This window comes from Mirounga leonina, unplaced genomic scaffold (assembly GCF_011800145.1).
Source record: "Mirounga leonina isolate KUSES-001 unplaced genomic scaffold, KU_Mleo_1.0 Mir_94, whole genome shotgun sequence".
NCBI classification, from domain to species: Eukaryota; Metazoa; Chordata; class Mammalia; order Carnivora; family Phocidae; genus Mirounga; species Mirounga leonina.
In genome coordinates this window covers 478553-500996 of record NW_023270855.1, presented here as the reverse complement: position 1 = coordinate 500996, position 22444 = coordinate 478553, and the positions used below count along the sequence as shown (strand labels likewise).

At 49.5% G+C, this 22444-nt stretch overlaps 1 protein-coding gene across 1 annotated transcript in view; it reads right to left on the bottom strand.

The window, feature by feature from the left end:
* The window catches only part of CFAP100 (cilia and flagella associated protein 100), a 51447-nt gene extending 29003 nt beyond the window's left edge, over positions 1–22444 (bottom strand). Inside the window, exons 1-4 of the mRNA XM_034997353.1 lie at positions 21774–22444; positions 20645–20752; positions 8715–8789; positions 2135–2235 (exon numbers count right to left, since the gene is read on the bottom strand). Of these exons, the coding sequence (XP_034853244.1) occupies positions 2135–2235; positions 8715–8789; positions 20645–20693 (225 nt within the window). The 5' untranslated portion in view covers positions 20694–20752; positions 21774–22444. The remainder of the gene's footprint in view (positions 1–2134; positions 2236–8714; positions 8790–20644; positions 20753–21773) is intronic.

The window sequence follows — 22444 nt, the reverse complement described above, 5'->3', positions numbered from 1 at the left end:
AAGGGTCTGCCTTCGGCTCAGGTCATGATCCCAGGGGCTCCCTGCTCAGTGGCGAGCTTGCTTCTCCCTCTCCCTCTGCCTCTCCCCCCACCCCAGCTCATGCTCTCTCTCTTGCTCTGGCTCTATTTCAAATAAATAAATAAATAAAATCTTAAAAAAAAAAAGAAACTTGAAATCCTGAGTTTGATCTGCAAGCTCAGCAGTCAGTGTTGGCAGTGATCGGGTTGCTGGGGATTTGCCGGCACCAGCTCCTCCCCACCCTGCCTGGCCTCCAGTCTGCCTCAGGGTTGCTCCCATTCCCAGCCCTTCACTTGGGAGGATCCTAGGATGGTGTGGGGGTGGGGGCTTTTCTTCCCTGAGGCCTAGTTCAGGTCTTTGGCTGCAGGGGCGCCCAGCCCCACCAGCTGCCAAGCCCTGGGGGTCTCCCCATCCTTCTATGCTAGGCACCCTAGCCCACAGAATCAGATAGGCCTTCATGAATCCTCTTCATTTGGCCTTTCCTGGGGCATTTCTATTCCCTGCTGGCCCTGCCAGGTGAACAACCCATTCAACCTCTAAAGAAGGCTGTTTAGGGAAACCTCATCTGTGAGGGGATTCAGCCTGAGGCCACTAGCTTGCATGTCCGTGTAGAAGAACAAAGTGGGGAAATACCACCTGCTAGAATCCCAATGGCAGAAGGTCTGTGCTTAGAAGAAATTGGGCAGCTGCTTGGGGTCAATGTGAGACTGGGGGTTTCTGCTGGGGTGTGGGGAGGGGCATCAGGTCTGTTTGATTTAAGAAGGCAGAGGCGACCCTGGAAGCAGGGCTAGGCTGGGAGAAGAAAATCCAAACTTACACTGGAGAAAGAAAGGTCTCTTAAGTCAATGTCAGAGAAAGTTTTGTGTGTGTCTGCCGTGTTTCCCCACTTAGAGGCCTCTGAGAAGTGTGTGTTGCTCAGTATGGCTTTGTGTGAGTGCCTCCTTCCAGGGCATGAGGGGGTGCACAGCATGGCAGTAAGGTGGGGAAAACACTCATGGTGGCCCACCCAGAGCTTCTAGTGGGGAGGTCTGGGGTGGGGCTGGAAAATGTGCATTTCCTTATGTGTCTTTGTTCACTGGTTGGGTCTCAGTGGGAACCACTTCTCCAAGGAATCCCAGATACTGAGCCCTGAGTTGGGGCAGACAGAGTCAGAGCAAAAGGGAGCCTGGAACACACTGGCCATGCCCGTGCCCCCGAGAGTGTGTCCAGAAATATGGCCCATGCTGACCACTTCTCAGGGAAGATGCTCCCGGGTGAGTCTTCCCTGGGCCTGGCCGCAGGGATGCTTGCTTGCTCTGGCCATGCTGCAGGGGGTGGAAATGGACAGATGGGCTCTTGGATGGGGAGGCAAGACAGACTATGCTGGGGTGCAGACAAGGCATGGCCTAGGGGTTGGGGCTGGCTCCAGGATTCCCATGTATTGCTGAGGGGCATGCGTGTCTGTGTATGCACGCATGAGTGCTTGGTTGTGTGTGTATCTGGCCTCCAAGAATTCCAGCAAGGGGGACTGTGCACAGCTGGAGCAGTTGCAAGGGCGGTGGTCTCCTGGGGGAGGTGTGAGAGTCCCTGAGGTCTGAGATGGGCCTTGCAGGACAGAGAGAGTCTCAGGAGCGGATGGCCTCTCATGCAAGAGAAGCAGAAGCAAAGCCTGGTGCTGAGGCTAGGCCACAGTAGCTTCCAACAGCCCACTCTGACAAGACTCAGGAAGAGTAGCGATGAAACTGTGTAGGAACAGTGGGACAGGTCAGATACTGGAGAGCTAGTCAGGTTTTTGAATTGATTTTTTAAAAAATGGTGAGCCATTGGGGCGCCTGGGTGGCTCAGTCAGTTAAGTGTCCAACTCTTGATTTCAGCTCAAGTCGTGATCTTAGGGTCGTGAGATGGAGCCCCCATCAGGCTCTGTGCTCAACTTAGAGTCTGCTTGAGATTCTTTCTCTCTTTCTCCCTCTGCCCCCCCTTCACTCTCTCTAAATAAATAAACAAAATCTTTAACAAAATAACCATTGACTATTCTAGAGAGAGTGACCCAAAGAAAGTACTCTTCTGAGAAGGGCAATTTGGCTCTGCATGTGTGAGGGAAGGAAGAGTTGTGGGCAGACCAGTCCTAGATACTCACTGCACGAGACTTATTCCGCTCCTGTTCTCTGAGCAAGAAGAAATCCACATCTCCAGACATGTGGAAAGGATTTGCTGAACGGTCAGGAACAATCATGGACACTGGAGAGGGAGATACCTCATTGGAGAGATGAGCCAGCTCTTCCAAACGGTGGTCTGTGCCTCGGGAGTCCTGGAGCCCTCTCCGCCCAGCATGAGGAACTTGAAAGCACAAACTAGTGGCAAAAGTTCTCTTAGATCCAGCTGTGCCTGAAGTCGAACCCTGGCCCTTCCAACTCCATAAACTCACCTGTCTGGTTTAATCTAGTTGGATGTGGGCTTCTGTCCATGGCATCTGAAAGAGACCTGGTGAACACAGCCCCACCTGTGTCTCAGACCTCTGGCCCCTCTCATTTAAAGTCTCAGGAACCCCTATTCCTTATAGGAGAGAAGCAAGAGGGGGGAGGAGATGGGGCCAGCTGGCAGGAGGTTGGCCCACTCCAGAGCAGAGGCACCTGCCTGCAGAGGGCAGTGGGCAGTGGGCACACCGGGTGAACATGCCTGTCTGCAGGATTCTTCAGGAGCCTCCCAGGGGAAGGCTGAGTTTGTGGGCAAGTGAGGCAAAGCACCCGAGGCCTAGGGGGTGAGGGTCAGGCAGGAATTTGGGAGATGGGGGCTGCCAAGGACCCCTGCTCTGCTGCTCCCCCTACCTCTGTGGGTAAGGAAGAGGTTCCTGCTGCTCAGCTCAGCAGGGAGAGAACCCAGGAGGCACCAAACTAAGGGCTTAAAAATATGGATGTTTTCTCCCCTTATCCTTGATTTAGAGGAAAAGGGGTTCGTTGTAAGACAGAACAAAACAAAACAAAAAATTCTTGGAAGTAAAAGAGTATGAGAACAAAATAACTCCCCCACTTTGAAACAACTGCTGGTGACATTCTGGGGGTATTTTCTTCTAGTAATTTCCAACACCTATTTTTAATAATTTCGCATCTTTAAAAAAAAACCACTTCACCTTCACCAAATGCCTGCGAAATTACTAATTCTTTGCGAGCCCTGTATGCAGTTATAACGGGGTGCAGTAAGGCATGGCTTTCCCAGGGCGCCACCATGGGCTGGCTCTTGGCAATTGATTTTCAGAAGGGAGAACAGGGGCCAGGGGCTGTGAGCATTTCCAAGCTTCGGAGTCTTATGCCGACCTGCCTTCCTGGCGGTCTGTCCCATTTTACACCCTCACCAGTGAAAATCCCCTGCGAAGGGGATTTGAAGTTATGCACCGAGGGTCTCAAAATACCTCCGCACAAGATCCGTACTTATTAATGACCAAGAGTAGAGAAGCTGGCTGACTCCATCCTGCTCAGGCCTTCAGAGTGAACTAGAGCAGAAGCGAGAGGGGTGGGCCTTCTCTGGCCAGTGCGACCCCAGCAGTCACTCAGATGGTCCCGCCAGGATGCTTCGCCTGCACCCATCATGCAGAGGGGGTGGAAAAGCTCCAAGTCTACATCTCTGTACTATTCTTTCAACTTTTCTCTAAGAATTAAATCCTGTCAAAATAGTTTACAAATCTGAGTGAGAAGAGGAAAGAAAGATGATCTACTCCTGGGCCCCGCTGAGGGGAGGAAGCCCGCAGGGGCCTCCAGTCAGGTCTCAGCCTGGTTTCTGGAGAGGGGAGCATGTGGAAGGAGGCGGCCCAAGACAGGGAGAGGTCACAGGGGTGGTACTGACCCCAGGGCCGTCAGGAACCTGTGGACAGGAGGGACAGAAGTGGGACAGGACTTGTGCAGGTTGGTTTGAAGCTTAGACTCTCGTTCCATGCCTAATCATGACTTTTTTTTACACGCTGACTTTGCTGCTGATAGAGAGGCTCCAGAAAAGACTGCCAAAGGGCCTCTCTGTCCGCATCAGGAGGCTGGGGTGGCAGGTGCAAATGGTGACCTGGGTACATGGCTTGTCTCCCCCACCAGGCCAACCCCATACCCCAGAAATGATGTAACGTACATTCAGAGATTGCACACAGCTCTGGACAAGAAGGGATGACTCGGGGCAGGGGAGGGGGGAGCTGCCAGGGAGAGTTGGAAGAGGGAAAGCGGTGGGCGGGGATGGGGTGAAGTGGGGAAGTATGGCTCAACCAGGCTGGGTTGTGGGGAGGAAGGTATTCGGGAAGTGACAGCTCTGGGCGCAGAAATGAGGGCCTGAGAGGCCTGGACAGAACTGCCACAGCTCGCCCCCTCCTCATGTCCTCATCCCACTCTCTCTCACTCCCTGTGCTTGTCCAGCAACCCCAGGCAGGGGCCCTAAATTCAGAATAGTGAGGACTGAGCTTGGGTGAGAGAGGCAGGGAAAAGTTAGTCTTGATGTCCCCAAACTACGTGCCAGTAGCATGCGTGGGCTGAATGTCCCATGTCCCCATCAAAGAGATTAATTATGCTAGTTAACAAGAATGAGCACTTACCATGGCCAGACCACGGACTTCGCCTGACTGAATGTTCATAATGACCCTGAGGTGGGAATTGTTGTTACTTCCGGTGAGGAAGAGGGACAGAGAGGTAAGCCACTCAATCTATAAGTAACAATGTGGAGACTGGCTTCCCAAAACAGAAACTGCATTTGCAGTCCGGTGAGTAGGGAATGTTTCTGAATGGAAATATGTTAATGGGAAGATGAGCCTACAACCAAGACTGGCCATCATTTGAAGCAGATCATTCCAGAAATGCCAAGTTGGTTTCACATTTAGAAACCAATCAATATAATATACCCCATTAACAGAATGAGGGAGAAAATGATACGATCTTTTCAAGGGATACAGTAGAAGTATTTGATACAATCCAAAACTGATTTTAAATCATAGTCGTAGCAACCTAGGAAAAGGAGGGGGCTTCCCAATCTGATAGAGGGAAGTGTGGTGAGCTCAGCAGTGGCCACCAAAGATGGCCGCACGCTAAACCCCAAGCCTGTGCCTAGATTCCTTTATATGGTAAGGGGATTTTGCAGATGGGATGAAGTGAAGGACCTCGAGATGGGAGATGGCCCTGGATTAGACAGAGGGGCCTGATGTAATCACAAGGGTCTTTCTAAGATGGAGGCAGGAGGGCCAGAAGCAGGAGGAGCAGGTGTGATGACAGAAGCATAGGCTGGAGTGACATCACAGAAACTGGAGCAGGCTGTGCTGCTGGCTTTGGAGACGGAGGAAGGGGCCAGGAGCCAAGGGTGTGGGCACCTCTAAGCTAGAAAAGGCAAGGAAGCAGATTCTCCCCTGGAGCTTCCGGAAGGAACACAGCCCCGTGGACCCCTTGATTCGAGAGTTCTGTAAGATTCATTTCAGACTTCTGACTCCAGAACTGTAAGATAATATATTTGTGTTGCTTTAAGCCACTGAGTTTGTGACAGCAACCACGGGACATGAGTATCTATAAGAAATTTCAAGGGGAAATATTGCATGTTTCCCCTCCAGGATCAGGAACAAGGCATGGATACCTATCTTTGCACTTCTATGCAATGTTGTAGTTAAGCAAGAAAAAGAAATAAAAAGTACAGGATTGGAAAGGGAGGGCAAATAATGTTATCTCAAGGTGATGTGATTGTAGAGGAGAAAATCCAAAGAATCTACAAAGTGGTTACAATTAGATTAGAGACGATTTGTAGGTCTGATTGTAAAGTGAACACAAAACTTGTATAAGATACAGTATCTTCATGACCAGGACACAAAAAGTACCAACCATATGAAAATGATTGGTAAAGGGAACTTCATGAAAATTAGGAACTTTTGTTTATTAAAAAGCACCACCAAGAAAGGAAAAAGCAATCTACCAAGTGAGAGAAGGTATTTGCATACTTAGAACTGGTGAATGATTTGTTTCCAGAATATGTAAAGAGCTCCTAGAAATCATTAAAACAAAAGGACAACCCAATAGAAAAGTGAGCAGAGGCAGGGACAGGCACTTTATAACATAGAGTCATCAGTGAACGTATAGAAAGGTAATCACCCTCATTGGTCACAGGGAATATGAGATGCTAATACATATCCAGAAGGCCAGGTAATAGTAAAAGCATCGACAGTGTGCCAACTGTTGGAGAGGATGTGAGGCATCTGGAACGCTCACACCTGTTGGTGGTACAATTGTTCTGGAAAACTCATCGGTATCTACTAAGGTTAAACATACTACCAGCAATTCCACTCCTTCATATACACCCAGGAGAAATGAGTGCTTCTTTCCCTAAATGGCATGTACAAGAATGTTTATTGCAGTATTATTTGTAATATCGAAAACCCAGAAACAACCCAAATGTCCATCCACTCCAGAAAGAATAATACACCGTTGACATATGCACACAATAGGATACACACAGCCACAACAAAGAAGGGAGTCCTGTGACTGGCATTCCATAGATGTGATGCTGAGTGAACAGGATCAGGACTGCAAGAGCACAGAATGTGACTCCATTTATACAAGGTTCGAGAATGGATAAAGTGATTCTCTGATGATAGCGGAACAGTGCTGTCTCTTGGGGAAAGGGAATGTCTGGGCAGATGGAAATGCTCTAGATGGTGAATGGGGTGGAAGCTACAAAGTTGTATACATTTATTGAAACTTATCAAACTGTATACTAAGATTTGTGCATTTCACCTTCTATGAATTATACCTTAGAGAAGAAACCAAACCAAACCCAAACCGAGACTCCTCACCCTTAATGTAGCAATCAGTTTAAGCATAGGCATCCATGGGTAGAAGAAGCTGTTGGGTGAATGGCTGATGGGAATCTGACAGAGGGCCAGGCGGTCACTACCTGAACCCACTGAGCGTGGCATGGCCACCATTGAGACAGCTGGATGCGTGAGCTTCTTGTGAGAGGTGGTAGGAAGGATTCTCGTGGACAAAATGGAATATCAAGCATGTAGGGTTATGTCCAATTAAAGGAAATATGAGGAACAGAGGACCGTTTCAATAACAATGACAATGACCAGGAAGCAAACAGACACATACAGAACAGGGGACATTCTACAGGATAATTAACACCATTTCACAGTAAGTCAAGACACAGAAAATGAAAGGACAAAGGACATGCGGGAGGGACTCTGCTAGATTTAAAGAGAGTGAAGATGATCAGATCTCATTTGAATCCTAATTAGAACGAATCTTCTATAGGAAGACATTTCTGAGATAATTGGGAAACTTCATTGTGGCCTTGCAGGGAAACATCCCTATTTTTGAAAAATGAATATTGTGGGATATAAGGATGAAATAACATGCCCGGATTTTACTTTAAAATATTCTGGCAAAGTCTGGAAGCAACCCAACTGTGTGCATTGATAGATAAATGGATAAGGAAGACGTGATATATTACTTAGCCATAAAAAGAAGGAAATCTTGCCATTTGCAACAATGTGGATGGAGCTAAAAATACGCTAAGCAAAATAAGTCAGTCCTAGAAAGAAATACCATATGATCTCACTCATATGTGGAATTGAAGAAATAAAACAGATGAACAAAGGGAGAGAAAAAGGAGGCAAACTAAGAAACAAGTTCTTAACTACAGAGAACACACTGATGGACAGAGTGGAGGGGTGGGGGAATGGGTGAAATAGGTGATGGGGATTAAGGAGGGCACTTATGATGAGCACAGGGTGATGTATGGAAGTGCTGACTCACTGTATTGTACACCTGAAACTAATATAACACTGTATGTTAACTACACTGGAATTAAAATTAAAAAATTAAAAAAAAAAAAAATTCTGGCAAAGACAAAAAAAGAAAAAAAAAAAGAAAAAGGATAGATGCAACAAATGTGGCCAAATCTCTACTGTCCAGTCTGGTGATGGGCACCTGCGTTCACTGCATTTTAGTCTCTACTTCTGGGCAGGTTTGTATTGTCATAATTAAAAGCAAGAGGGAACACAAGGGGGGGAGGCTTGATGGGAGGTGGCTCAGCCTGGGAGAGATAGGCTCAGGGAACATGCTCACATCTGTGCCCCTCTGGAGAAGGATCAGACTGGCTAGCAAGCCTGGGGGGCAGAGCGGGAGTGCAGGGGCTCAGAGGAAGCAGTATGAGCAGCTGGCTGCCTACCCTTCCTCTTCTTAACAGGTGGCAGCCATGTGCCTCATTGAACAGTTACACTTCTCAGCCTCCCTTACAGATACTGATGGCCACATGACAAATTTCTAGACTATGGAATGTAGGCAGAAATTGCTGGGTGGGGCTTCTGGGAAGGCTCTTTTTCCAGGGAGGGCTGAGTTGACTGGTGGGCAGTTTTGCTCTTCCCTTTACCCCTTCTCCTTGTCTGAACTCCGATGTGATGGCTGGAGCTACAGCAGCCATTTTGTGACCACATGATAACTTTGCAGTTGAAAACCCTAAGGCTAAAACTGGTGGAGCAGAAAGACTTGGAAACCGGTCACCTGAGTGATTTCTTAGAACTGCTGTTTGTGGAACCTCATGGAGTTCTGGACTGCCTCCCATATTTCCCATTACTTGAGGAAAAACAAATTCTACTTTGTTCATGTTACTATTATTTCAGGTCTCAGTAATGCATTTCCTTTTGCCACTGACACTAGAGACTACGTTGACAAGGGGAGATGTTTGACTCCCACCATGAGGGCTACGTTTACCTTTTTTCCCATGTTTCTCCTTTTTTTCTTCAATGATTGAAGAAGAACTGTTGTCCGGGGACTCCAGCCTGTTCTCTGGGGAGAGACAAAAGCAAAGCTGTGAACACAGTGTGAGGCTGGGGAGAGGCTCTGGTGCCAGCATCCTCACCTGCCTGCTGAGTGGCCCTGCAAGTCGCTCAGCTTCTCTGAGCTTCTGTTTCCACATCTGAGTTGATCATGCTGACTTTGCTGGCGATTTGTGATAACTGTGCAAGAAAAGGGCCCATGTGTACATGTACCTGGCACACAGAACATATTTTGTGCCTTCCCTTTGGCGTCCTTCCATTTGCTCCTTAAGAGGAGTGCAGGACCATTTTATGGGGAAGTCACAGACCCAAACCTGCTGCCTCATGGCTCTGCCCACACTTTTGCTGTGAGCCTTCCAGGGTTTCCCTCAGGACTGCAACAGAAGATTCAGAGACACCCATTTCCTTGGTGTCCTCCCTTCCATGGATACCCACAGGGAAGGGGGGCATTGGAATCCTACTCCAGCTCAGAAATCATCTGTAGCTTGGAGATTCCAGTCTATGCCAGTCGGGGAGGGCAGCCAGCCACGGGCAGAGGGGTAGGGACTGCTGGAGAGCCTGGGGGTGCGCTTTGGTGGGGAGCTCAAGTAGCCAGTCCTTTTGGACCAGCTTGGAGGAGGAGACCTGGGATGATGAGGGGAAGGTAGGGCTCACAAGATGGGGGACGTGATACTGAGGGGCAGACCCTGAGCAGCTGGGTGATGAGGTGTGGAGAGAATGAGAAGGAGAGCTCTCCTGTGGCACTGGCAGGAAGGTCAAGAGCATGGGGCCGAAAACTCTGATGCCTGCAGGTCAAGCCGCATATGTAATGTAAGGAGAGGGGAGGCGGTAGGGAGTGGTGAGGCCTGTGGAGAGTGCAGGAGCACAAGCTGTTCAGTCTGTATTTTCTAACTTAGTAACTCTGGGGTTCAATTTCCAGGTAGCAACATTTAACCAACCATATCATAAAAATCAGAAGATACCACTAATTTAAATAGACCAAAACCCAAACCAAACAAACCCAAACTCTAATAAAATTCAGCTTTTTTCTTTTTTCTTTTTTTTTTTTAAAGATTTTATTTATTTATTTGACAGAAAGAGACACAGCGAGAGAGGGAACACAAGCAGGGAGAGTGGGAGAGGGAGAAGCAGGCTTCCTGCTGAGCAGGGAGCCCGATGCGGGGCTTGATCCCAGGACGCTGGGATCATGACCTGAGCTGAAGACAGAAGCCTAATGACTGAGCCATCCAGTCGCCCCCAGTTTTTTCTTAATTGAAAAAGCAATGCACATACATAGCAGGCATTTTTAACAATGTCGTTTGATGTGTTATGATGAACACTATGACATGCTGATATGATGAACAATCCTCACCTGAAGCCCTCACTACCGAATGGATCTTTGTTCACCTAACTAGAGGTATTTTATGCATACATGTTTTTTGTTTTTTTTTTTAAGATTTTATTTATTTATTTGAAAGAGAGAGTGAGAGAGCACAAGCAGGGGGAGCGGCAGGCAGAGGGAGAAGCAGGCTCCCCGCTGAGCAAGGAGCCTGATGCAGGACTCGATCCCAGGCTGAGCCACCCAGGCATCCCATGCCTACACATTCTTAGATGCTCCTTACTTTTTTACTGAACAATGCATCTGCTTTCATGCTACAATATGGATGAACCCTGAGGACACTGTGCTCAGTGAAAGAAGCCGATCACACAAGGACAACTTCTATGAGGTCCTTAGAGTCATCAAATTCCTACACATAGAAAGTAGGATGGTGGGTGCCAGGGGCTGCGGAAGGGCAGATGGGGAGTTTGTGTTTAATGGGGATTCAGTTTTACAAGGCAAAAAAGTTCTGGAGACAGATGGGGGATGGTTGCACACCAATGTAAATGTACTTAAAACTGAACTGTCTACTTAAAAATGCTCAAAAGAGTAAATTCTGTTATGTACAGATAGTTGACCACAATTTTTAAAAAGTTAAAAAAAGAACATATCTGCTCATATCCAAATCTCATTGCTCCTTAGCCAGGTCTCCTGGTGGGCCGTGGGCCCAAATTTCCAGTCTTATGCAATTTTCAAGCTTATGCAATGGTTACTCTCTAGTACCAAGTTGAGCTGGACTGTGTCTCACACACCTGGAATTTTGTCAGTCTGACAGGTAATAAATGCATCTTTTAGTTTTAATTTGCACTTCTTAATTACAGAAACTACTGTGTGTCTTTTCAGATGTTAATCATCCACTTGCTTCTCTCTGTTGGTATCCTTTGCCCATTTTTCTATTGGGGTGTTATAGTTTTTAAATGATCTTGACCATCTTTATCTATTAGAGGACACTAGCTCATTTGTTTGTCAGAGCTGCTGAAGATATTTTTGCTTCAGCTGATATGACAATTTCCTTTGGATTGTCTATCATGTATTTTCCTTACAGGACATTTTCGTATTTGCTTAGTGAAATGCTTCGGTGTTCTGTGTCTGCTTAGAAAGGAATTCTGCATCTGAAGGTTAAATGCATTTTAAAAATTCCTGTTTCCTTCTAGTACTTTAACAGAATTAAATTTTTAAATTAAAAATTTTATAGATTTTATTTATATGACAGAAAGAGAGAGCAGCAGAGGGAGAAGCAGGCTCCTCGCTGAGCAGGGAGTCCGACCACGGGGCTCCATCCCAGGACCCTGGGATCATGACCTAAGCCGAAGGCAGATGCTCAACCGACTGAGCCACCCAGGTGCCCCAAATTAAAAAGTTTTAAAAATGTAAGCCTACTTTTAGAAAAATTCTCCAGGAGAAACAAGGGGAGGTGAACTGGGTGCAAAATGTCCTCATAAAAAGTGATAAAATTTGAGCACCCTGTCCCCCAACAATGGAAGTCTGGGTGTGGGCTCTGGCCCATCAGAATATCCTCCTGCTTCCGGCAGCACCCCAGCAGTGAGGCAGGGAGAGGAGAGGCCAGCTCCCTGGGGAAGCCATCGGCTGACCTGCTCCACTCCAGCAGCCAGGGGTCTCTCCCCATCTACTCCCCTGAGCCACCTTCTCTGCACTCCAGGTACAAGAGGAATGGGCCACCACCATGGACCCCAGTTCCCGCCATCTCCCTCCTTCACTCTGGGACTCACTCAGCGCCTCCCCAGCACACTGGCAAGCCTGTCCTCCCCGCTGCCAGTCCCCTCCCGCTCCTCCATGGAAGAGGGCTGGTGGCTTCGATGACGGTGTGAGTACAGGGTGGGAGGAGGTGTGGATGCAGTGTTTTTCAGGAGAGCCCTTGGGGCTTGCTGCCTGACTGGATGTGGGCTCAGGAGAGAAGGGAGCACCAGGGATAACTGTCCCTTAGGTATAAACACCTTCGCATCAGGTGCTGCTTGCTGAGGTGGCAGAGAAGGGCAGGAGGGGCCTGGGGGGAGCCAGAGGCCTGGAGCTCAGGCAGAGGTGCTGGGTTCAGGCACCCGTGGGAACCGCCAAACTGGGACTCTGAAGGGGCCACTCCTGATGGAGGTCTGCGGACTAGGAGCCTAGAGGACGGAAATGTGTCCCTGGCGAATAGATGGAAACTGAGGCTGTGCTCATAGTCGAGACGGAGGACGGCCTAGGAACCCCGACAGTAGAGGAGCTTGGCAAGGAGGCCTGCAGAGCAGAGGGACAGGCCAGAGAAGACCAGAGCCCTGGGAAGAGGGCGGGAGAAGGAGGGAGTGTCTGAGGGAGGTGCCCTGGGAGGGGCCTTAGCCACGGCCCCAGAGTGAGATTGGCAGCGTGGGGTGACGGGGCAGAAGCCAAGATCCCACAGGGTTAGGGAGGGGAGGCAAGTGGACATGGTAGGTTTGGGCAGCTCTCAAGGGCTGGCTGTGAATGGGGGGCGTTGCACAGGCAGAAGAGACCATGCAGCTGGGGAAGGGCCAACACTGGAATCCCAGCAGGACACAGAAGGGTAACAGAGGGTAAAGCAGAGACACAGTCCAGAACCCAAAGAGGAAGCTGTATGAGGAGTCTTGACCACACTGAACAGCCTGGCAGGCCTTTTTTTTTTTTGAGAGAGAAAGAGAGAGAGGGGAGGAGCAGAAGAAGAGAGAGAATCCCAAGCAGACTCCATGCCCGGCACGGAGCCCGAGGCAGGGTTCGATCTCACAACCCTGAGATCAGGACCTGAGCCAAAATTAAGAGTTGGAAACAACCAACTGGGCCACCCAGACGCCCCCGGGCAGACCGTTTTGAAACACAATTCACAAAACCAATCATGTGTTTACATCCTTTGCGGCAGCCAGCCCCTAAAGCTGCCCCCAGTGTCACCGGGCTCTAGGCACTCACACCCTTTAGTACGCCCTCCCGCACTGGACTCTGGTTGGTTTGTGTGGCCAGCTGTGGAAGGGACAGTGTGTGACTTCTGAAGCGAGGGCAGAGAGCACATTTGGGCCCTGCCTCGCCTCTCTGGGACCACCTGCTCTGGAGGAGGTCAGCCCCAGCCCAGAGCCATATGACCGAGCCCGCTTGGAGCTGATCCTCCAGCCCTGGTCAAGCCTTCCGGTGACTTGTGGAGGAGATGCCCTGGGCCAGAATCCCCAAGCCAAGCCCTCATGAGCTCCTGACCCAAAGAAACTGAACTAACGCATGTTTACTATTGCTTGAAGCCACTGAGTTTTGGGGTAATTTGCTACCCCGCAGCAGAGATCCAGTGCATTTTCAGGGCCACCCCAGGTTCGGTAGGTCCAGGACCCCAATCCACAGGGCTGGGGAGACCCTGCATGATCTCACACAGCGACGTCTGCAGCTTCTCACCTTGCTACCAGCCTCACCCCCTCACTACCCTCTGGCCACTCGAAGACTGTCATGGACCCTCCCACAGGCAATACCACGTGCTATCCCCTTTGCTCTTTTCACCGCACCGGGGCCCAAGCCCCCTCAGCCAACATCTCCCTCGTCTGTTGTTGACCCTGGAAGGCCTCCTGACCCCCTCATCCAGGACAGAGGGGCCCACCTCATGTTCTCCCAGAGATGGCCCTCCCCTCTCTAGCACGTGTCACATCTGCTATTATGTAGGGGTCACCTTCCTTCACAAGATGGGAAACTGCTCCAGGACCGGTGCATTAATGCTGTCTTGTACTTTCTGTACCCGATGCTCTAGCATCTGGGTCTTACTGATCCCATAGGGACCATCCCTACCTCTCCACCCTGGGGTTGGCCAATCCCTAGAGAAAGTAAAGGAGGTTCCCAAGAGCATGCTTTACAAATGCAAACCCACTAATCCAGAGCCCACATGCCCAGCTCCCATCTCCACTGTTAGGCTCTCATACCCAGGGCCACTGGTCCCTTCTCCAATCGCCCAGAGCCAGGTCCCAGACAACTCAGGACAGCCCCATGCCACAGAGTCCTGACATACTCAAATCAGTCAACCCTAAGCCCGCACACCCTGTGTCACCCGCTCCTTCCCACGGAAGTCACAACAAAGGCTCCTGCTCACAGTTCCCCCACTCCCTCTGCCTCTGACCCAGCCCAGTCCTTCCCTGTGTGGCCCTGCCTCCTGTTTCTAGGGATCTGGGAAGATCACAAACTACCTTTCCAATGGCAGCCATCCCCTTGTCTGCAGATCTTGCCATACCTGAGTAGTAATGAAACCTACATTTTACTTATTTTTTATTTTTTTATTTGTATGTCAATTTTAACATCTATATTATGCCTTTACATTTCAATAGTTCTTTCTCGTTACATTGATCTATCTACGTGATGTATTCATGATTGCTTTTTTTTTCTTTTTTTAGTTAACATACAGTGTTATATTAGTTTCAGGTGAACAATACAGTGATTCAACACTTCCACACATCACCCCATGCTCGTGATGACAAGTGCCCTCCTTTATCCCCATCACCTGTGTCACCCATCCCCCACCCACCTCCTGTCTGGTAACTAACAGTGTGTTCTCTATAGTTAAGAATTGACTTCTTGCTTTGTCTTTCTCTCTCTCTTTTTCTCCCCTTTGCTTGTTTGTTTTGTTTCTTAAATTCCACGTATGAGTGAAATCCTATGGTATTTGTCTTTCTCCGACTGACATATTTTGCTTTGCATAATGCACTCTAGCTCCATCCATACTGTTGCAAATGGCAAGATTTCATTCTTTTTTACGGCTGAGTAATATTCCATTGTATATACACCACGTCTTTTTTACCCATTCATCAGTTGATGGACACAAGGGCTGCTTCCTTATCTTGGCTATTGTAGATAATGCTGCTATAAACTTCAGGGTGCATGCATCCCTTTGAATTAGTATTTTTGTATTCTTTGGATAAATTCCTAGTAGTGCAATTGCTGGTTCATAGGGTAATTCTATTTTAAACTTTTTGAGGAAACTCCATCCTGTTTTCCACAGTGGCTGCTCCAGTTTGCATTCCCACCAACAGAGCACAGGTGTTTCTTTTTCTCTACATCCTCACCAACACCTGTTGTTTCTTGCCGATTTTAGCCATTCTGACAGGTGTGAAATGATATCCCATTGTATTGTTGATTTGCATTTCCCTGACGATGAGTGATGATGAGCATCTTTTCATGTGTCTGTTGGCCATCTGTACATCTTTTTTGGAGAAGTGTCTGTTCATGTCTTCTGCCCATTTTTAAATTGGATTATTTGGTTTTTGGGTGTGTTGAGTTTTACAAGTTCTTTATATATTGTGGATACAAACCCCTTATTAGATATGTCATTTGCAAATAGCTTCTCCCATTCCGTAGGTTGCCTTTAGTTTTGTTGATTGTTTCCTTGGCTGTGCAGAAGCTTTTTATTTTGATGTAGTTCTAATAGTTTTTTGCTTTTGTTTCCCTTGCCTCAGGAGAACTATCTAGAAAAAAAGTGAAATCTACACTTTAAAAACAACAGGAACCATGTCTGTCCATCCCCAGCTCCCAGCACCAGATCCACGATGATTATGAAAAAGGCAGCTGGGTCCCTGAGGGCGGGCTTTAGAGCAGTGTCTGGGCTGGTGCTGGGGACTCTTGGGTGGTCTCTGAGAGCTGGCGGGAGTGGGGCGGGGGGAGGACAGGGTGAGACCGTTGCTCACTCAGTGTCTGCTGGCCAGTGTTTTTTGGCATTCTAACTGCGAGGTGCTGCGGTCGGTGCAGGCAAGCCTCCTCAGAGCCTACATTCTAGACAGGTGACAAACACAAATAAGACAGAGTGTTGGGCTTCCAGTAATTTTGTGTGTGTACCCAGACATGGAATTGCTGGAACATATCATTCTATGCATACTTTTCTGAGGGACCACCCTACCATTTTCCGCAGCTGTGTACCTATTTACATTCTCACCAGCAGGGCACACGGGTCCGTTTCTCTACAGCCTTGCCAGCACTTGTTACTTTGGATTTTTTTTAATAGCTATCCTACTAGTGTGATGTGATATCTCATTTTCCTAATGACTGATGATAATGTGAGCATCGTCATGTACTTACTGGCTCTTTGGAAGATCTTCTTTGGAGAAATGTCTATCAATTCCTTTGCCCGTTTTTAAGTGGGGTTGGTCGTTTTTGTTGTTGTTGAGTTTTAGGAATTCTCTTTACATTCTGGGTATTAATCTTTTGTCAAAGATTTCCTTCAATGTCTGGGTCTGGAAAGGCTGAGAGGGAAGGTCCTGTCTCTTTAAATCCCTATTGACAGAGCTGGCTGGGCAGTCACCCACCTCCCGGAGTTGGAAGCACCGTTACCCTCAGTACTGGCTTCTCAGCAACCAAGCACCCAGCTGGGTTTGGGGAGGAAAAGGCCGATATGGGGCACTGTGGCACCAGCAAGCCACGCCAGGAATGTGGGCTGCCTGCCCCTTTGTTGCCGGCCTGGAGGCCGCTCCACAAAATGCCACACTTCACTGACATTTCCCAGCCTCTCCCTCAAGCTCTGCCCTGGAAACTGCATGTGTTCATCTAGCTCCAGAGTTCCAATTTTGGAGTCTGAGAGCTCCTGCGAGCTCTGCAGTTGTTAGGTGGGGAGCCTGATTCCCGGAGCTTCCTACTCTAACATCTCCCACGATGCCACCTCATACGTGCGTATTTTCTTCTTTTAGATGTCATTGTAAATGGAGTTGCTTTCTTAATTTCCCCATTGGATTGCATAGTGCTGGTGTGTAGGAACACAACCAATACTGATGTTTTGATCTTGCACCCTGCAACCTGGCTGAATTCATTTATTAGCACTAGTGACTTTCTTGTGGGTTCTGGGGGATTATTTCTATATAGGATTGTGTCATCCATGAATAAGATAGTTTCACTTCTTCCTTTCCAATTTGGATATCTTTTCATTCTTTTTCTTGTCTAAATGCTCTGGCCAGGGATACATGGCTGGCTCAGTCAGTAGAGCGTGTGATTCTTGATCTTGGAATTGTAAGTTTGAGCCCCACGGTGGATATAGAGATTACTTAAAAATAAAATCTTAAATAAATACATAAATAAATAAATAAATAAATGCTCTGGCTAGAACTTCCAGCACACAGTGTTAAATAGCAGTGAAAACAGACATCCCGGCCTTATTCCTGACCTTCAGGGAAAGCTTTCAGGCTGACAGAATTTTACTGAGGACCTGTTACATGCCAGGCTCTGGGGAGACAGCAGCACGTAAGACAGACAAACACCCCCACCTGGGTGGAGCTTACATTCTACTGGGAGAGAGAAACAAGGAAGAAACGGGGACGCAGGTGGGAGGTAGAAAGCGGTCTCAAGAAAAATAAAGCAGAGGGTGACATTTGAATAAATCCTAAAGGAGGAGGAGGAGGGAGCCACAGGGAGATCTAGGGGGAGCGCCTTCTGGGCAGAGGGACAGCAGTGCCAAGACACTGAGGGGAGTGTCCCTGGCCTGGCCACGGAACATGGCAGCTGAGTGGCAGGTTTGGAGCAGCCCCGAGAGGGGAGCTGTTTATCGCTTTTCTCCCCAACTGTCTGCACGTTCTGTTCCAGCAAACCCCGCCCCACGAGCCCTGACTGGGAAGTCTTGGGTTTAGTCTGGGCTTCACTGGCTCCTCTTGCCAAGGTCTCTATCAAGTGCCCTCCACCCTCTGCACCAGGGGTGAGGCCTTGCCCAGGTCTCTAGGGAGGCTCTGTGGAACCAGCCCCTCTGCCGTGTCACAGACATTGGCATCTCTACTCATAAAAGTCATCAAACCCAGAAACTGCAACCTCCCTGCTTCAACCCCTCTCAACATCTTAACAGAACTGAATAGTCCTCCCCATGGTCCATAAGGCCCTACCCGAGTGTTTTCAGACTGGCCTTCTGCTCTTGCTCTAGGGCTGCAAGCTCGTACCAGCCTCCACCTTTGCTGGCCCTTCCCCACTGCCTAGAGTGCCCTTCTCCCTCTTTCATCCTTCAGGATTGTTATGGATAGGCATCAAATGTCACCTCCTCTGAGAGGCCTTCCCTGACTACCTCTCCCATTTAAAGTAAACCCTGCCCCCTGCCCAAAGCTTCCAGTAGGTTTCCTTTCTACTGCTTCTTGGCTGTTGTACATATAGACTGGCTGTTTGCTTTGCAATGCCTGCCTCCCTCGTCACAATGTAAGTCCCACGAGGGGGAGGGTTTTATTTGCCCCTGAATCCCCAGTGCTTAGAACACAAGTGCCACATCCAGCTGGCACTTAATAAGGATTTGTGAATGAAGACCAAACCCAGAGCTCACTTTTCCGACGTCAAATTCCAGCTAAGTCTTTGCCCAGACCCCTTAACGGCCCCTCCACTTGCGGTTCCCGAGTATCTTCTTCCGAATCGGACTTCACACACTGGGAGACTAGCCAAAACCCTAAAGGTGGGGTGGTGGGTGTCGTAATAGTGAGTGGAGACACTAATAATAGCAGTATCAAAGAGCTGAGCCCTTGACATGTATCTCCCCTTACAGCTCACAGTAGCCTCAGGGAATCGGGATTGCTCGCATTCCACAGATGAGGCAGCTGAGGCCCAGAGAAGTGCTGTACTCCACCATGCATGTCTGACCCCGGCGTTCCCGCCCTCAGCTGGGGCATTCTCGGCTGGGCTCCAGAAACCCTATCTGTACCTGGCCCAGGCTCAGAGCTGTGTCCCCAGGCCCTTCTCCCCCAGGAGGCCCCTCTCCCTCAGAGTCTTTCTGGCCCCTACCTTAGTCCCCAGCTCCTGCAGCTGAACCCAGGATGTCAGGCTCAACTGTTCTCCTGGCCTGAGCCTCTGGCCGATGTGCCCCCATCCAGGCTGACTTCACTTGCCTGCCTCCCAAAGGCACAGAACCCTCAACCAGACCATGGAGATCAGCTTAGGGGGGCCTCTTGTTTGCATGTCACCGCCAAGGGAAGTGATATACCCAATCTCGAGTGTCACAGGATACCCCCCCCATTAACTATCCTCCTGGTACCACAGGATGAATCAGTATAGTTTATAAAGCCTTCAACCATCTTGTGCCAGTTGCATTGTTTTGTTTATGTGTGTGTGTCTAAAGTTAATTTGTTATCTGCAAACATTTCAAAGCTATTTTTTTTTTTTTTTGTAACTCCATTTCAGACTTTCTTCATTTTTCAGTTTGCTCTGGAGCAGAGTGAGTGAGTGCACAGTCGCAACAGTGGGGACAAGTGTTGAGAGCAGCACGTGTTTGAAACCAGCTCAGTGCCCGCTCACATGGATTGGTTAAGTAAACTATACTACATTCACACTATGGGATCACTGTTCTGCTCACAACACTAAAAGTCTAAGGGAACTTGTGATGTATTGATAAGGAAGAGTCTCCACAATGTCGAGGTTAGTGGAAAAAGGGAGGTGCAGGAAGCCTGTTTCTTGTGTGACCGTTTGTGTGGGAAAAAAAACAAACTGTACAAGCCATATCCACATTTGCCTGTGTGCACAGAGCATGTGCGTGGAGCCCGTGGAGCAGGAGGTGAGAGACTCGTGCCACTGGCCATCTTGGAGGAGGGGATACTGGGTATTTGGGGACAGGAGGGGCCTTTCAGAAGAGGGGGCTTGGAACACTTTTTGAATGTTGAACCATGGGAATCCTTTACCTATTCAAAACCAAATTAAATTAAAAGCTGACGGCAGTAAGGAGCACCGAGGCACCAGCAGGCAGTACTGCCCAGCCTGCCCGCCTCAGCCCCCACAGCCCCCAGAGGGGCGCCAGCAGCTTCCCTCCATGCTCCGGCGGGGCCACCTGGCTGCAGACGTGGCACTTCGGAGGAGGCAGGACGTCTCCCACGAGGGCCTGGGGCCAGCTGCTACTTCCTCTGGGCTCAGCCCAGTGACCTTAGCTGCAGAGAGGCTGAGAGAGACCCACTTACACTGTGGTGCCTTCCACAACATTATGTGGTGAATTGTGTCCCCCGCTCCCCACCCAATTAACATTTTTGAAGACTTGAAAGCCTAACTTCCAGCACCTCACAAGGTGACCCTGTTAAGAAACAGGGTCATTGCCGCCGTATCTTAGATGAGGTCATGCTTGAGTAGTGTGGGCGCCTAATCCTATATGACTCCTGACCCTAATTAAAAGGGGAAATTTACAACAGGCACGCACACAGGCAGAACGCCATGTGATGATGAAGGCAGAGATAGCAATGACACGTTCCGTCCAAGGAACACCAAAGATTGCCAGCAAACAACCAGAAGCTTCCTAGGAGAGAGCCTGGAACAGCCTCTTCCTCTCAGCCCTCAGAAGGAACCAACCCTGTCAATGACACCTATATCTTGGACATCATTCTCCAGAACTGTGAGACAATAAATCTTTGATGTTAAAGCCACAACTGGATGGTGGCACTTTATTACAGCGGCCCTAGGAAATAAACCATGGAGTTTCTAGAGAACCTGGCATACCTATGACCTCTGCCTCATGGCCTGATTTGGAATCACCTTAACCCTCAATTAAGTCTGGATGTCACTGTCCCAGGCTCCCGAGGCTGTCTTTGACTCTGAGCCCACCCCAGCCCCATACTTACTGTTGTAAGTCATACCCTTGGAGACCACAGTAGACACAATCTTGGACATCTGGGCAGAGGAACAAAGGCTTGTTGCAAAGCTTGATTTTGGCTAAAGGCGATTCCAACCTGAGGAGTGACACAGTGCTTGAGCCAGATGATCCCCAGGCCCTCAGCAACCCTTGCCCCCAGGTGGCTGAGAACACTTGGCCTTTACTGAGGGCCTGCCATGTGGCCAACACCCATAGCTCCCTGCCTCCCCCTTCCTTCACCCTCTCTCCCCTCCTTGACTTAGTTCTAGCTGCCCTGCCTAATCTTCCTATTTCTAGAACATGCCAACCTTGGTCTGCCTCAGAACCTTTGCATATACCACCTCCTTAGCCAAAAAATGTTCACTCACACCCAGCTGGGGAGGAGGGTTCTCTCCCTTCAGCTCTGAGCTCAGGTCACCCACTTCAGAGACACCTTCTCTCACCACTCCATTCCAAAATGGTTTCTTTCTCCCCAACTCCATAGGACCTCACTTTACTTTCTTCTCTGCAATTATCACTATCTGATTTGTCACTTAAAAAAAAAAATCGGTGCATTGCCTATTACCCCCTTGAATGTAAGCTCCAAGAGAACAAGGGTATTTTCTCATTTGGAGCCAATGCGCTCATCAAGGTGCCTGGCATAGCCTTGGAGCTTCTGAACTATTCATTGAATGAATTTTTCATTTTGCAAAGGAGGAAGTAAAGGAGAGATTAAGCGAGGTGTCCAAAGTCATACAGCAAGGAAGGACCATAGCTGGGATTCCAGCCCAAGATTCCTTGACTCCAAAGCCTGCGCCCTTCCAGCAGCATTCTGCTACAACCCAGGCGGAAAGGAATCCTGGTCCTGAAGAGGCACTAGTTAGCAGCGCCCCGTCTCCCAGCGCCCCAACTCGGCGGGGATGCGCCGTGGGCCATACAGCAGGGGTGCACAAGGCAAGGAAGGATAGAGGGATGGCTAGGTAGTTAGGTACGTGATAAAGCCAATTAGCAATGAGTAAGGAAGGGCGGGCAGCCTTGCAAAGGGGCCTTGCAAGGGGCGCCCGAGGAGCCCGCCCCAGGCCTCGCGCACCCCCGACCCGACGTCGCGCGCACCCAGCGGCCCCGCGCGCCCAGGCTACCTCCGAAGCCTCCGCACCGCAGTTCCCGGCTCCCAGCGCCCTGGCGTTCCGTTTACGTCGCCAAGGCAACCATTCTCCCTGCCCTCCAGGGCGGTGACGTCACAAAGCCAAAGAGCCCCGGCTGCGTGGGGGTGGGGCCTGCGGGCGGGTCCCGCCGCTGAGGGGAGGCCGGGAGCCCCGCCGTCCGAGGTCGGGGCGCCTCCTAGACAGCGTCTGGGATGGGGCCTGGGGCACAGGAGTTTCCTTCCTCCGTCATTCCTTATTCCGCCCGCCTCCTGCTCTTTTCCTTTCGTTCCCGATTCATTTATTCAGTGTGCACCTCGGGATGCATGTGGTGCAAACACAGACCTGTCCTTTCTGCCGAGTCGACCTCACTTTCTAGAGGGGCCGTTCTTAAAAGTACGGTCCCGGGGCCGGCAGCAGCAGACAATGCCGGGAACTCGTTAGAAAAGCGAAAGTTGTGCCCGCCCTGAAGGAGAAAGTCTGCGGGGCGGAGCCGTGCAAACTGGGTGGTAACCAGCCCTCGTCGTGAATACAATGCTGGCTGAGGCTTGAGAATCACTACTGCAGAGAGTGAATGAGACTATTCTAATAAAGACACAGAATGACAAGGGCTATCAGTAGACAGGGGAGGGACGGGGTGATGAAGAGCAGGGATCCAGTTTAGATAG